The 16044-nt window shown below is 36.2% G+C and overlaps 1 protein-coding gene across 4 annotated transcripts in view; it reads left to right on the forward strand.

Annotated features, from left to right (window-relative positions):
• Positions 1–16044, forward strand: part of trim66 (tripartite motif containing 66) — a 155886-nt gene that overhangs the window by 44612 nt on the left and 95230 nt on the right. For 3 of the 4 annotated variants that reach the window (XM_051923663.1, XM_051923664.1, XM_051923666.1), the window contains exons 2-3: positions 9980–10228; positions 12031–12154. In XM_051923663.1, coding sequence (XP_051779623.1) covers positions 10220–10228; positions 12031–12154 — 133 coding nt within the window. In that variant the 5' untranslated portion in view covers positions 9980–10219. Of the gene's footprint in view, positions 1–9583; positions 9672–9979; positions 10229–12030; positions 12155–16044 lie in introns of those variants that run through there. The other variant, XM_051923665.1, reaches the window with a different exon arrangement.

Consider the following 16044-nt stretch of genomic DNA (forward strand, 5'->3'; position numbering starts at 1 on the left):
CAAACTGAGAAATTATGCTCTACCTGCTCTTTTGCAAGTTTTGTCCACCCTCGAGTTTTTAGTCACAGGAGCTTTTCAACGTGAACTGGCTGACCGATCAGGATTTTTCAGTTGCCCCTGAGTCATACTATTCCAGCTGTTTGGGCGATTGACTGCACGTACATTGTTATAAAGGCACCTTCAGAGATCGAATTTGCTTATGTAAATAGAAACCATTTCCACTTTGTTGATGTGCTTCTCTATAGAAAGTGTGTTGCATTGTGCAAGAATGTAGTGTGCTGCAAAATGTGGCACACAATCGTGGCTTGCCCATACCTGAAGAGATGCGATATGATCCTGACCCACCAAATGATCAGTCAAATCGGACAGTGTTACAATTTCATTTGAATGTAATTAGCATAATGTAAAAATAGGTAATCAGATGCAGAGTTTACTTTTTAACCAATTCTTTTAATTTGTGGTCAATATCAAATAGTACAGCATTTATATTCCTTAGTTCATCAGTCGCATCTCCTATAGCATCCACTATTGCATTTTGTGACTCTAGAACCACATCTGTCAGCACATGGCCAGATGGTCGCCCTGCAGTTTCTGAGACAGGGGTGTGTACAGCTTGCTCCAGAAGATGTGCTCTGAATGGGCAGCACCATCACCACCTGAGGTCACCTTTTATAATATTGTCTGAAACAGAACAAACAGTAATACCACATCTGCTGCCTTCTTGTTTGTTTTATTAAATATGCACATTATTTACATGAGTATGGATAATGGTAGGCAAAAAAAAAAATTATTTGCCTTCATCAGCAGTGATGTCAGAGCCCCCCTTACCTACCAATAATTGCAGCGGCTAACTGTTGAAACCATATGAGCCCTGGAATTCCACCACCTCCTTCTGTAGTGTTGACACCCAGACAGTAGACTGCGACTCAACTTTTCACAGTCGACTTTGATATCTGACCACTTCTTTTTTCTTTCAGGCGCAGTGCAACTTTCTGAACTTGAACTTTTGAGTTTTGCATATTCAAATAGGTGACATTCTGGGAAAAGTCGGAGTGAGGCTGTAGGCTCGTACACGTGCATTAAAATTCACGTTCACTGAAATTTATAAAGGGAAAGTGTGTAGAACTTTGCTTATGCACAGTTTTATGCATGAAGATTTTTTTGTACATACACACATTTCTAGCTTTGTCCATATGCCATGTTTTAGTGTGTATTCTGTACAAGGTGTTGGTGATAAAGTACTCATTAGTTTCTTCTAGATTTGACCCTCTCCAAGAATTGGATTTTTCTCTCTCATCTTCTAGTCCTGGTTGCAGTATGTTTCTTTTCTCTCTTATTTTTTATAAAGCAGAACTATTTTTCGTCATCAGTACCGTTTTGGAATGCTCGATTGCTTCGATACTGACTGACATTGTATGATGTAAGAGCAGCCACCTTATATAAGATCATCTCTCTGTTTTAGACGCATCTGAACTTTGTGACAATAAAGAGAAGACTTTGCAAGAGTCTTTAATTTTTTTAAAACTATATTTTCATTACAGAATCTGGTTCTTTTTTATTTTTATTAATTTTAATTAAAAGCAAATAACAATCCATACAATCAAATCAAAATTTAACAAACCCAAAATTCAACCCCTATCCAAAAGAAAAAAAAGAGAGGAGAGCCAGCCAACAAAGCAAATCTTTGAGGCAGCAAGGAACAAAGGAAGAGTATTATTTTCCCCGATATAGAAGATTGTTGTAAAATGTTATTGATTAGACCCTGCCATATTTAAAAAAATGTTCTGAACAGATCCCGTGAGTGAGAATTTCATTTTTTCCAGTTTCAGATGGTATTGGACATCAGTTGCTCACTGAATTAAAGATAGTGGGTTTGGATTCTTCCAGTGAGGTAAAGGCAATTGTGATTTGTTTGTCCTTCTCCACTTTAAGCCCATCTGGGAGTATACCGAACACAGCTGTTAATGGGTTAGAAGTAATTGTGACACCAAGGCTGTTTGATATAATAATAATAATAATAATAATAATAATTAATTACAATTACATTCAAAGATTTTTGTCCAAAATGATGTTAATTTAGTACACACCCAAAACATCTGGCCCAGTGAGGCTGGAGCTAGATTGCAATGTTCACAGGTTGAATCTTAGCCTAGATACATTTTGGACAATTTTAAATGAGATAAATGTGACCAATAAAATATTTTAACAACAGCAACAACAATAATTGTTTATATAGCATGTTTTCATACAAATGATGTAGTTCAAAGTGCTTTACAAGATGAAGAAAGGAAAAAGAAAAAATATAAAAATAAAATTAGGCAATACTAATTAACAAGGAATAAAGTAAGGTCCGATGGCCAGGGAGGACAGAAAAAACAAAAAACACTCCAGACGGCTGGAGGTAAAAAAAAACAAAATCTGCAGGGGTTCCAAGTCCATGAGACCACCCAGCCCCCTCTAGGCATTCTACCTAACATAAATGATCTCAATCAGTCCTCATGGTTTTCAGGCTTCATATGGAAGAATTAGACGATGATGGTCATGTGGACATCTGGCCTTCAATCCATCAGTGTAGGTACAGCACGGTGCTTTGATCATGTGGTGGTGGAGCAGATCACCACTACAGAAAAACTGAAAAAAGAACAGCAGCGAAAGTAGGGATTAGTACAGGTTTTTAGCAGTTTTTTAAAGTGCTCCACTGTATTAGCCTGGCAAATTTCTATCGATAAGCTATTCCAGATTTTAGGTACATAACAGCAGAAAGCTGCCTCACCACTTCTTTTAAGTTTAGCTCTTGGAATTATAAGCAGACACTCATTTGAAGATCTAAGGTTATGATTTAGAGTGTAAGGTGAAAGGCATTCCGAGATATAGGATGGAGCGAGATTATTTAAGGCTTTGTAAACCAGGCATGTCAAACTCACTACCATTGGTGGGCCGCTTCAACTGCCATATGTGCGTCAGCGGGCCACACTGTAACAAATACTATTATACTATTATACAAAGTTACTGTAGCTTTCTTTCCAATACTGAAAACTTTAAAAAATGTAACACTTAAAGTTTAAAGTTTAAAGAAAAGCAATTTATTTTCATACAGTCTCCATACAACAGTGTAGAATTAGAGTCTTAGCCTCTTAGCTAGGTAGGTCCTTATTATATTATATTCATTATATTATATTCATTGCTTATATAGGAGCCTTACAGTGTGAGATTTATTTCTTTTGTCCCGACACTTGGCATCTCTTGTTAGTAACCAGTTCGTCAATATCAGGCTTGAAATCTTGTGCAGCTGCAACTTTTATGAGGGATGAAAGGTGCTCGACGGTAAGTCTCGAGCGATGTGGGGTTTGGTAGCTTTCATTAACGAAAACAATTGCTCACAAAGGTAAGTGCTTCCGAACATTGACAGTACTCTCGATGCCAACTTACAGATCTGCACATACGAGGGTGGCAGGTAAGCATACAAGCCTGGCACACCAACTTCATTGTATTTTGCCTTCAGAATAGAATCTGACTGCACTTCAATTCCATTTGGATATTCTCAGGCGCATTCTCAACGTTGTAAGAGAACAGCACAATGCCCTGTTTGTGTGAACTGTCATCACGAAAATGCTCACTGAATTCATTGCTCAGAAATTCAAGTTGGAAAACAAATCCTCCAAAAATCAAATTTTACTTTACTAAGTTTACTTCAAAGTTTATATTGTAAAATAAGCCGATATGCAAAAAGCCACCTGACCTACAATAATTTTACAAACTCAAAATCACAAAAATATGTTAATAAACAACTTACCAACTTCTCACGTCCACTTCAGATCTTCAGCTGTAGTCTGCACTAACTGTTCGTTACAATACTAGCACAAATTTACATGAAACTAGAGCAAAAAAACGTGAAAATATGCGGGCTATTACTACTTGTGATGGTCAGTTCTGCCCAGTGGCCAGTCTCAGCATCCCAGTCAGTAGTGTAGCCTTAGCAGGGGCGGCTCTAGGCTCGTGACGGCCCTGAGCAGAGAAAGAATCGGTGGCTCCTTCGCCTGGCAATGTCAATACCGTATCTTATGCACAGCGGATGGCTACATCCGTTGCGGACACTGCATAGCTGCCTTGTGCTCATGACACGCTTCTATATACGCGTGTCCGTAACTTGAAAACCAAGTGGCGGCCCATGATATTATCATTCCGGCAGAACATTATAATACTACATATAGCTTACTGCTCCAACTCTAGCGACATTTGTAAATACAGCATACTAATTAACAAGAGACACAATGTTTTTCAGCCACATTGCCGTCAGCTGTGTCGTTATTTTCTCTTTCTGTTTTATATTCAATATATATTGGCATGGCGGCCCCTGGGATTTGGCGGCACTGTGCAGGTGCACAGTTTGCACATGCCTAAGGCTGCCCCTGCTGCAGCCTAGCACTTCAGTTGTGATGTTGCGGCTCATTAACTTTGGTCAAGGCTCGTGGCTATACTAGCAGATGATGTTTCCAGTACCATAATGCCATGGGAAAACGCGCTTTTGTCAGAAGGCAAAAGTAAGAATAGTCAATAAGTAACACCGAAGATGCAAAATGATTCAATCACAAACGATAGTAATCATTTTGTACAAGTTCAGTGCTAACTAGGATCTGTCATGCGGGCCGCACAGATTTCTGTTGCGGGCCACATGCGGCCCGGGGGCCACGTGTTTGACATGCCTGTTGTAAACCATAAGCAGTATTTTAAAGTCAATTCTAAATGGCACTGGTAACCAATGTAGTGACATCAGAACTGGAAAGATGTGCTCAGATTTTCTTTTCCTAGTTAAGTGCATTCCGCACTAGTTGCAATCAATTGGTGTCTTTAAGTTGAATGATTTAAGTTGAATAATTGAATGCTTTGCACATATAGAACTAGAATCTGGTTGTAACCCAGCTTTGTTTACCAGCTTCGAGTTTAGTGTAAACTATTGTTATGGATTTCTTTGTGTACTGACCTCTGCTATGACATTTCTTATGAAAACATGAGATTAAAAATACATTTTGGTCATCACTACAAATCATATGGCCCAGGTAACACATCAAAAATGATCATTTTTGGGTTCAGTATTCCTATAAGGAAGTATTATTATCTACAATATGTACTTATTAATCCACTATCAACAGTACTGGTCAGGAAAATCCCAAAACTCTTTTTTTCAATAGTCAATAAGCTTCCAAAGTCTCGCTATAAATGTCTTTTTGCTATTAAGTCAAAGGTTTCCTGTTCTCTTGAAAAAACATTTAACCCGTCTCCTTCATTTAAATCCTAGATGAAAATTGTTTCTCATATCACAATCTACCTTTCTAGTTTTTCTCCAGTTAATAAAGGTTCATAGGGCTCGTAATAACGTCAGCCCTATTCTGTATATTGGATTAACAATAAGATTCATGGTTGTTTCATAAATCTAATTAATGTCAACTTGACCCTATTTCCACTGTCTTAAATTTATTCATTTTTCTTCACTGCTATGATTAACGTTTCCATTTCTTCAGGTGTAGTTCCTGATCTGTTATAAAAATACTAGTAGTCATTAAAATGATAAACGCAGTTATCTTCCTATTTCCAATTTTCCCTATCTTGCCACAATTTTAGAACATGTAACTCCCAACTACAGAACTACCTGATTGCTAATAAGTAATTGTAGCCTGTTCGATCCAGTTTGTGTTCTAAACCTAGCACTTGGACCAGCTTTAGAAGGAGTCATTGCTTTGGGCTTCTTATTCTAGAATACTAAGCCTCCTTATATGTTACTATTCCTTACACATGAGTATTGGAATACCTGTCCTCCTTGACTATAATTGGCATTGCTTACTCGTGATTTTAGTCCTATCTAATTAACAATTTGTTCAGATGAATCATTGCAGTTCTTACAATTCACTTGCTATCCATGGTGTACCACAGGAATCAGTATCTGGCCTCTTGTTTTTTTATTACTTTCCTTGTTCCTCTTGCATCAATTATGCATCACCTTGTTATTCCGTTTCATTGTTATCTTTAATGCACTCAGCTTTAACTTTCTGCAACATCCTGTAATGTTTTGCCCTTCCTCTTTGTGGTTAGGTCCCTCAGTAATATTAAATTCTGGCTGACACACCGTCTCCCCAAGGGTTTAGGGTGACACCTCTGTAATTTTCATCGTAGCCAACCTTTGGCCATGTTAACATTGACATCAATGGCACTTCAGTTCCTCTACACTCTTAAATTAAGAGACTTTCAGTCCCAGGTTGATATTACATGTTATATTTACTTTTATCACCTTTGTAACAAAGCAATACTTCATTCTTGTATGTCTCACTTTGCAATTTTAAGACTATTCTGTGTATTTAACACCTAAGAATTAGATTATTGTAATGTCCTACTGACTTGTATTGTGGCTACACATGATAAAATTAGTTCAGAATTCTGTTTATTGATTCAAATTAAGGCTCATAATAACAATAACCCATGTTCTACATAAACTGCACAGGCTTTCAGTTAAATATTTAATTTACTATAAGATTTTTGTACTCATTTATAAACCACTCCTTATTTACGTGCTGTCCTGCTCACAGCACTCCTCTTCTTGTGGTCTTTTTTGTTGTACCACTTGTTTTAGTCCACTTTCTCTCCATGGACATCAAGGTTTTTCTCAACCTGCTCCTTCAGCTAAGGAATTTTGTCCCTTAGTATTTGATCTTTGGATTCCAATTCTTTATTTAAAAAATGTACATTTCACCTTTTTGAACTAGATATTTTTTATCAAAAATAATATCCTGTCTAATGTTATATTTGTATATACATTTGTTGTGTTAGTTGTTTAATTTTAATATCATAGATTTATATTTTATATGGGTTTTACCTTGTATTGTAATTTTAAGTGTCTTTAAATATGCATGTAAAATGTTTTAGTGCAAGTAAAATGTATTATTATTAAAACTGCATACTTTTCACATCATTGCAATTCATATATTTACTCAATGTATATACTTTATCAGTTATTTATCCTTTTTTGTATTGTTACTGAATGAGCAAACGTGAATCAGAAATCCAATGCACTGCTTGCATGCAGTTATAATCAAATAAAACCTGACATTCGAACTGTGGACCTAATGCTGGGCATTTCTGTCAAGTTATCATCATGAAGAAGTTAAAAGATGGCTTGAAACTATCTGTCTCAGACGTTTTATGTAGATTAACACAGATCACATTGAGAAGTTGGCGTTATTAATGGCATTTGTCCTGGTGTTGATGAGCTGTGAAATTAATGTTGGTTATATCTTTTGAAAGCTTGAAATCACGTTGTGATACTGGGAGAAATTTCCCATCCAGAATAAGAAAATGATTCAGTAGGATTCTGGCAGTGATTAGGCCAATGATGGCCATCAGGGCAATGCCTATGTAATTTCTAAATTATAATTTACTTCCTTTATTTTAATATTGTGACAACTGTGGCATGTCTGAAGGACATTAGGAACTCCCTCTTTGTTTCAGAACTGTTAATTCATCTTCACCTTGCTTGGCGTTTCCAGTTAGGATGCTATCAGCTCATGTTGTTTTGTGGAAGCTTTCCTGGCTGTTTAGAGCTTAAGGACCCTAAGCTCAGATAAGTCCCACTAGGAACAGATTTCGAATTGTTGAACATTGCTGGTTTCCACCTCTTTGATTTTGTGCCTCCAGTCCTTTGACTCTGGAGAGTTGGATTGTTGAGTGCTCAGACCATAAAAAGTATTAGTGGGACCTTGAATCCATGCATATCCTGAAGGTTGGTGAAACTTTGAATTCATTAGGTTGCCTGTCATTTTTTTTTCATATTTCATTTTGTTCTTGGGACACCCTGTCGTTACTTGTTGGAGAACCACTTTGTTAGTCTTGGATTATTCAGCAAAGTGGCAAAGGTTTTGTCCTTGTAATTGATAACCTCATGCAACTAACAATGATGTTTCTTGCTGGAGATACCTTTATAACCAGTACACTGTATATATTTATTTCTTCTTCACAAGTAGATCACTAGTCAACAAAATATTTTTTGTTTTAAGGATCAAAATACCTTAATCTTATAATATTTTGTGTGCTGAATCCAAATGTGTTTTTGGAATTTCTCTATTATGTACATTTTTTGAGTGACTTGCAACTTAAATTTGAAAATGTCATATATTTGTATATTTATTAAAGTAAAAAACATATAATTTAAAACTTAGCCATGTTTGATTTTCTGCAGTAATAATAATAATAATAATACATTTTATTACTTTACGTCGAGGAACATCTCTCTTAAGAGTCCAGCAGTAGTCATTCAGCATACTAGGACTCCACTGGCCATGGTAATGTTTTTCCATGTTGGAAATGTCCTGATGGAATCGCCTGCCATGTTCATCACTGACTGCATTACGGTTTGCATGGAAAAAGTCCAAGTGACAGTCCAAGAATTGAATGACGTATTATACCCAATTGTTTGTACCTGAGAAGGCCTCTCACTATTTCGATTTCAGCCTTATGATTTTCCAAAAAGCTTTTTGAGACACTTTTCCACCAGCTTTCTCAACATCATTCCATTCTTCTTCAAATCTCCCATCTTTTAACATTTCTCTGATCTGAGAATGGATGCAAAAATGCATTCCTTAATCTTGGCATCCATTGAAATTTATTTCTCAAGTACACAAATCCATTTGTGCTTTATTCATTGCTTTAAACAAAGTTTTTCTTAAGTACTAGTTTGATATACAGAGGAGGCAGATACATTTTTTAGAGTCAACAAGTAGGCTGTTTATGGGCACAAATGTGGCTATTCTTTCAGAACATAGTAGTTGATCTTGTACCTATAGTCCCACACACAAAAACAATAGAATTTAGTTTAACCAAATGGCAGGCCAAGCAAAATTGCAGTCACCTTTAGATCTCCATGGATATTCTACTAATATTTTTGATTTTGAGGAGTTAATGAACAAGAGAATCTAAACATTATTATATTTTTAATGAAAATATTTTAGTGGTTATTATTTGAAAAAAAAAATATTTAGTTAATAATATTTTTACCCTAAGTAAACAAACACTAAATGATAAATATGAAGGAGATGTCCCAAGAAAACTAAACCTGACAGAAACAAAATCTAATACCATCATAAACCTTGGGATAAAATTATTGTTGACCAATGCTATCTTCCATACTTTCGATCATATGAAGTGTACTGTGGACAAGATGTCGCCTCTAAAAAGCAGTAGCTGTGTCATACAGATTCTCAGAACTAGGGTCTCAGTAAAGTAGGAGAAGTAACTCCATATTAATAAGTGACCATCGTCACACAAGCTGCAGCCATGGATTGCATCTGGCACAAGTGTGCAAGAGATACTCAGACTCTGGATGCAATCAAGTTTTGTCAGCTTGGGGATGAAGTAGTAAGTAAAAGGATTTATGTAGAATGAATCTGATAAATACATTTTTGGAATAGTTGCAGTGACCACTAACACCACCAGGTGGCAGTATTGTATGGCTGCCCACAGTGTTTGGAGTTGGATGTGGGCAACATGTAACCAAATAAGGCAGTACATTCAAAAAGCTGTAGTACCAACCTGCAGGAGCTTGGAGCTGGCAGGTAAGTATGAAGGAATATGGCTGGAAAGAATCATGAATGGCAGGGAATGGAGTAACAGGAGTCTTTAGTGCCTCTGTGAGCAAAGCTAAATTATTTGTCTTAGTCTTTATTGCCACAAAGCTAATTTATATGTGTTTTCTGTGTTTACACCTTGTTTTGTTTCTGTCCCCAGCATGAATTATTTTAAAGTTGGACTATCTGAATTATTTTGCACAAGCAAGTGCTTTATCAAAGAGTACAAAAACATAGTGCCTTCAGCTTTTAAAGTCTTATGGCTTGCTTTCCTCCACTGCATGGCTTTCAAAGAAAAGTCTTTAACGTGTAGGTGTCAAGTTGTTTCTTTTACCGTGCTTTTAACAATTCTTTCATATTCTAACAAACAGATGGCTCACTGAAAATTGCACCAGAGAGCTCAGATGCAGAGATGACATCGGAATAACAAGCCATTCAGACCCCCCCTAACGTTCATGAGTGGTTTTTTTCACTTCCTGCTGCAGATAAACTTGACTTTCTTACTTTGGTTTTTACCAAGTTTCATATCTTGCCTTTCCTGCAACCAGACTTTCATCCCTGGATAAGACCCAAGCACTGTCTTCTTAAAACGCTCAAGCACATAATCTAACATGAACACGGTGAGTGTGACGGGTACTTTAAAGGCTGATGTAAATGTACTGTGTATTCCAGATGAAATCCCATTTGATAATCAGCTATTTTTTTCTAAATGTCTTAATATTGTATTTGTTTGTTAGATTTCTAAAGAAATGAACTATAGCATATGTACCCGATGAATTTTTTTTGTTGTTTAAATATTTGATTTATTTCTTTACCAAGAATGATATGTGAACCGAGTTTAATCAAGATATTAAATTAATGCACATTAATAACATTTTGGAGAAGTAGTATGGTGGGGCAGTAATTAGCACTAGTAGCTCACAGCCCTGGGGAACACCTTGCAAGGTCACAGTCTGGGCAGATTTCAAATGTCCTCCTCGTATCATCTTGGCTTTTCTTGGGGTGCTCTGGTTTCCTGCCACGTCCCAAAAATTTGTATAGTAGCTCTAGTTTGCTTCTCTGTGCGGTGTGTGTGTGTGGGTGTGGATGCACTGTGTGATGGACTGCAAAATCGTTTATGGTTGGGTTCTTACATGTGCCTGTGCTGCTGGGGTAGCTTCTGCTGCCTGTAATCTTTTGATGGAGAAAGGAAGTTTGAGAAATGGATAAGTGACATGTCTGCACTGACTTATAAAAAATAGTGCAGAACAAAATACCTTTGAGAATACTGTATATATATATATATATATATATATATATATATATATATATATGCAATAAAATTATTCCATTAGTGAAAAATTAAAAATTAAAAAGCAATACATTCACAGAGGGAATGTCAAGGTGATGCATTTTGTTACTGTTGCTGCCTCCCAACTTCAGGAGGGTGGGTTTGATTCCCCACCAGGTCACACGGTCTGTGTGGAGTTTTCATGTTCTCCCTGTGTCTACATTGTTTTTTTGCTGGACACTCTTGCTTTCCTCCTGCATTTAAAAGATGCATGTGTCAGATTAATTTATTTTAATTAATTATTAATTTAATTTTATTCAATTTAATGTAACTTATTTTATTAATTTAATTGAATTGAATTTAAAGACACCAGATGAGAGTGAATATGTTTTGCTCCTGCCTTGCACCCACGCTAGCCTCCTGCTTAGCACAACCCTAGACTGGAAGATGTTCTAAATTTGGTAGAAAAATGGATCGTTGGAGGAAGGGATGGACAAACAGATGAGCAATGAACTATTGCATGAATTAAGGATAATAAAGAGACACCGTAGATTATGATTGTGCTGTACTGTCTATATGGAATCTGCACTCTGTCATGTCTGAATGAGTTTCCAATCCTCAGAGATATGCATATTATGTTAAACTGTGAATAAATTGGTCAAAAATGCTATGAAGAACTGATTGCAGTATCAAAATGTTAGATATTTATGAATCGGATTGGTCAATAATTTTTTCAGTTTTCCCACATTGTATTTTATTGTCAATGTAATTTAATCTTTCTAAATACAGATATTTTAGTATTTTTTGCACAATCTTTCTTTCTTGTAAACTTTTTGATGCAATAAAAATCATACACTAATTAATAATTAATAAGTGAAAAATATTTAATAACTACTTGAGATGCAATGTTATTACTTTCAGAGATTTTACATTTCAGAATCACAGTTTTAGAAATCTATTGGTCATTATCTGTAGTTTAATGCAATGCATTGAAATCTTTTGACTCCAAAAGAACCGGAAGCATTTATTGAAGGAGAATCATTCAGTAACCTCAAGGGTAAACCTGTTTTTGTAATGTGAGCTCAGCTTTGTCTTTATGAGTCTTCTGATCAAAAGAGAATGACTTGTGATCCTGGCTTTTCCTTCTTTCAGAACTGTACCGACTGTGAAGAATGCAGGCCGTCCCTCTGCCTCTGCACTTACTGCAATAAAAAGCTGTGCTTTCAGTGTTCTGTTTTACACAAACACGAGCAAGAAAGGCTACAGCCTCAGAAAGGTCAGTTCATTTAAAGTGTTTTCTTTCAAGAAATGTGGCGCATGAAGAGTCTTTAATTTGGAAAGTCACATTTTAGCTTATGACAGTTAAAGTTGTGGCACTAATCAAACTCTGACCTTAAGTAATGGTGGAATTATTCACAATTGAAGATAATATGTATTTATCAGAATTTCTGAGCCAATGTTCATTTTGATTTCAGTACAACAATAATTTTAACTTTTAAAGGCAGTTAGCACATGTATTAATTGTAATGTCTTCTGTTTCATGACTAATTCATATATACTGTATATATTCTCCTATTACGAACATTTTATTCAGATTTTTATAACTATAAAACATAGATTTGGTTAAATTCTTGTGCGTTTAAAATAAAACTGAAAACTCTATTCCCAATAAAATTAATGTTCAATTGCAATTTGACTGAAACATTTTTCTGTTTTACATACACTACTACACTGCACCTATTTTCAGAGCTCCCTTTCCTGCAAAACTAAGGAATATTTCTTCTAGGATGTCCTTGTCTTGTCTAGGAGACCCCAGTAAGGCCTTCCCTAGGTTTCTGTCTTTCATACAGGGCATGCTTTGGAATAAACAAAATTGTTAGTTTCAATCTTCTGCCTAAGAAGACTTTTAAGTCTGAGTCTCCATCCTGCCACCAACCTCTTTCTTCATTCAGTTTATTTTTTTTTATGTGTTTTTTTCCTGGGTGGCACGGTGGCGCAGTGGTAGTGCTGCTGCCATGTAGTTAGGAGACCTGGGTTTGCTTCCCAGGTCCTCCCTGCGTGGAGTTTGCATGTTCTCCCCGTGTCTGTGTCGGTTTCCTCCGGGTGCTCCGGTTTCCTCCCACAGTCCAAAGACATGCAGGTTAGGTGCATTGGTGATTCTAAATTGTCCCTAGTGTGTGCTTGGGGTGTGTGTGTGTGTCCTGCGGTGGCCTGGTGCCCTGCCCGGGGTTTGTTTTCTGCCTTGAGCCCTGTGTTGGCTGGGATTGGCTCCAGCAGACCCCCGTGACCCTGTAGTTAGGATATAGCGGGTTGGATAATGGATGGATGTTTTTTTCCTGCTGGCAGTAAAATGTAACAGTGAAAGATGAAGCCAGCATCTGAGATCTCCTCTTGGCAATGTGTTCAGTTAAAGTAATTTTGAGCCTTACAATCGGTAGATAGCTGCATTCTGAAAGTTTAAAAATAACCAATAATTAATTTGTTGATCCATTTTTTTAAACTTCCCAGTCCATTTTAGAGGTCCTGGAACATAGCAACACTGGCTACAAGCCAGTAATAAAAACCCATGATAGGATGCCAGTCTTTGTCTTAGATGAAATGACTATCCAGTCATTGAAATATTACTTCTACTATGCGTTGTAAATCTTTTTTTATTTTATTTTATTTAAAGAAATAACATTGCATGCAATCAAGTCAAACTTATACAACAAAGAAAATAACATCAGGGTCAAACACAGACACAACCTAACAAAACAGAATTTGACCCTTTTTGTTGTGAATCTTAACATTTTTCCCTAAATGTAATTCTACAATTGTTTTGTCCTATATATTAATTTTTCTTCAGGTTTGTATTTTCTATACATATTTTTGTGACATCAGTGCACTGCCAGTATTTGAGCATAGTATTTATTCACAAGTGTCCTCCATTTTGAGTGTTTTCACGTGGCCACGGCTATATCTGCACCCAGATAGGTCAATCATAATTTCATAATTTCTTATTTCAGCCACTCCACTCCATGTAGACCCCGAGAAGAGCAGACCATGGACTTCATCATGGGGTTTAACTACCATTTTTGTCATAGTTTAACAACTTTCAAAAATAGGACACATTTTAGCTCCTTACCTACGTCTAGAAATCCAGAAGATATTTTTGTTAGAGAAATTTCTAGTTCATAGTTCAGACTGCGATTTGTAGTTCATGTCAAGGTTTTGGCAATACTTTGGAGCCAGGTTGGGCATTCAGGTGAATCTCTCCTCCCGTAATCACCATGAGAGGAATGAAAACACAAGCCAGGCAAATCAAGACCTGAGATATTTGATTGGATTGTTTCAGGCCAAGTGGACATCAGTTTTACTTTTCACTAAATATATTGTATCACTCAACAAATGCCCATTTAATTGTCTTTAGAGTTTTAAGTAATCTCTTCTTGATTTACCATCAGTCAGTCCTTCTGCCTGAGGAATGTACCCAATAAATTGGGCCCATGATACATCGGGACCTATGCTATGCTTAAACACACAAGTCCTATTATTTACAAGTTGGCCCATCTTTTCCACTTCAAAATTTGTTCTTCCATAAATGTATCTCAATCAAGACTTTTGCATGGTATCCCTTTTGTAAGAGATTCACCCCCTCCACCCCGATTAAAACAAAGGGCAAACAAGAATACAAAGTCCAAAAAAAATTACAGGTTCATGATGATGGGGGTCTAGGGTGTTAATATTTAGTCCAGGTTATGGGTCTTAGGATTGTTCATAGGCATTGTGCCTGAGTTGAAAAAACAGACTTGTTATTCAGAGGACAAATAAAGAGTCAGATCAGAAGACCAAGGGCAGTACAAACCCAAAACCTGGATATAAAATGAGCAAAAGTAAACACAAAAAATAAAAGTTAAAAATCATAATGTAAAAGCAAAAGATCAAAAATCTAAAAATCTAAGGTTTAAGAAAACACGGTGGTAACTGTCTTTATTGTTATTTTAATATTAGGACAGTTAATATGGGATGTAGTCACGTGCATGGTCACATCAATTACATGGCCATTGGTTGTCATGGTAACAGTAAACAAGACGAAAACAACCAAATGCAATAAACACAAAATGGCATCTCCATCAAAATTTAAATAATAAGTAAACAAAAAAATATGCATCATTAACAATATCAAAAATACTCATGACAATGTGTTTCCTTTGAGTAACTTGGATTCTTTCTCTGTTGTTATATCTGTATTGCTTGTTATCCCTGGAAACCCAGTGGGTACCTCTGGGGTCTGCTGTTATTCATCATTTTTTCCTTTCCGTGTTTAATTCTGCACTTGTTTGCCCTTAATATTTATTTTTCTCCGTATTAATATTTTTTTATATTTAATTTCATGACATCACCACACCACCATGTTGTTTTTGATTGCAAGCGCTGCCATTTTGGATGGTTTTGCATAGATGCAGCAATATTGTTTGTAATACTTCACACTGTCATTTTTACTGGCATCCAAGTTTTTGATTTTGCAAACAAAACTTCTGGGTTTATCCAGCTAAGGTGTTAAATCTCTTTAGAGAACTAGGATCTTGTGTGAATTTTGACCATGATTTCTGATTAACATATTAGGATTTGATCACTGCTTGTTTTAATCTATGCTATGCTTCTCATCTACTGGCCTTGGACATTTTTGCTCTACTGGGCTGTCTTTTATCTCTATAAGGGAGATCAGGAAACACATCAAATATTACAAGGAAAGTCTATGTGCAAAGAACATGTTTATTTTTTTACCTTTAGTTATTATTTTTTTTATTAGTAATATGTTTTCAAATTGTAGCATGTTCTGGTCAAGGCTAGACTTCACTTTCAAAGTCTCAGTCTTTTTTAACCTGAATAATAATAAGTGAAACATTTACTGTCAATCTCACATACACCCACACTAATATACATTTTACTTTCACATTTACTTGCTTAGCAGTCACTTTTGTCCAAAGTGACTTACTATAGAGGTCAACATAATCGAGTAACATCAGTCTGGGGACTTTTTGGGAGTTACAGGACACTTGTGTACAAAGGGTACAACATTGATTACCACAAGAGCTCAAAACAAAATAAAAGCTAGTTACAGTTCCCAGATTTACAAAACCTAACAGCTAATATCACTTAGATAGCAATTCACCAAACAGGAGA

Source organism: Erpetoichthys calabaricus, chromosome 2, assembly GCF_900747795.2.
Source record: "Erpetoichthys calabaricus chromosome 2, fErpCal1.3, whole genome shotgun sequence".
Classification (NCBI taxonomy): Eukaryota; Metazoa; Chordata; class Cladistia; order Polypteriformes; family Polypteridae; genus Erpetoichthys; species Erpetoichthys calabaricus.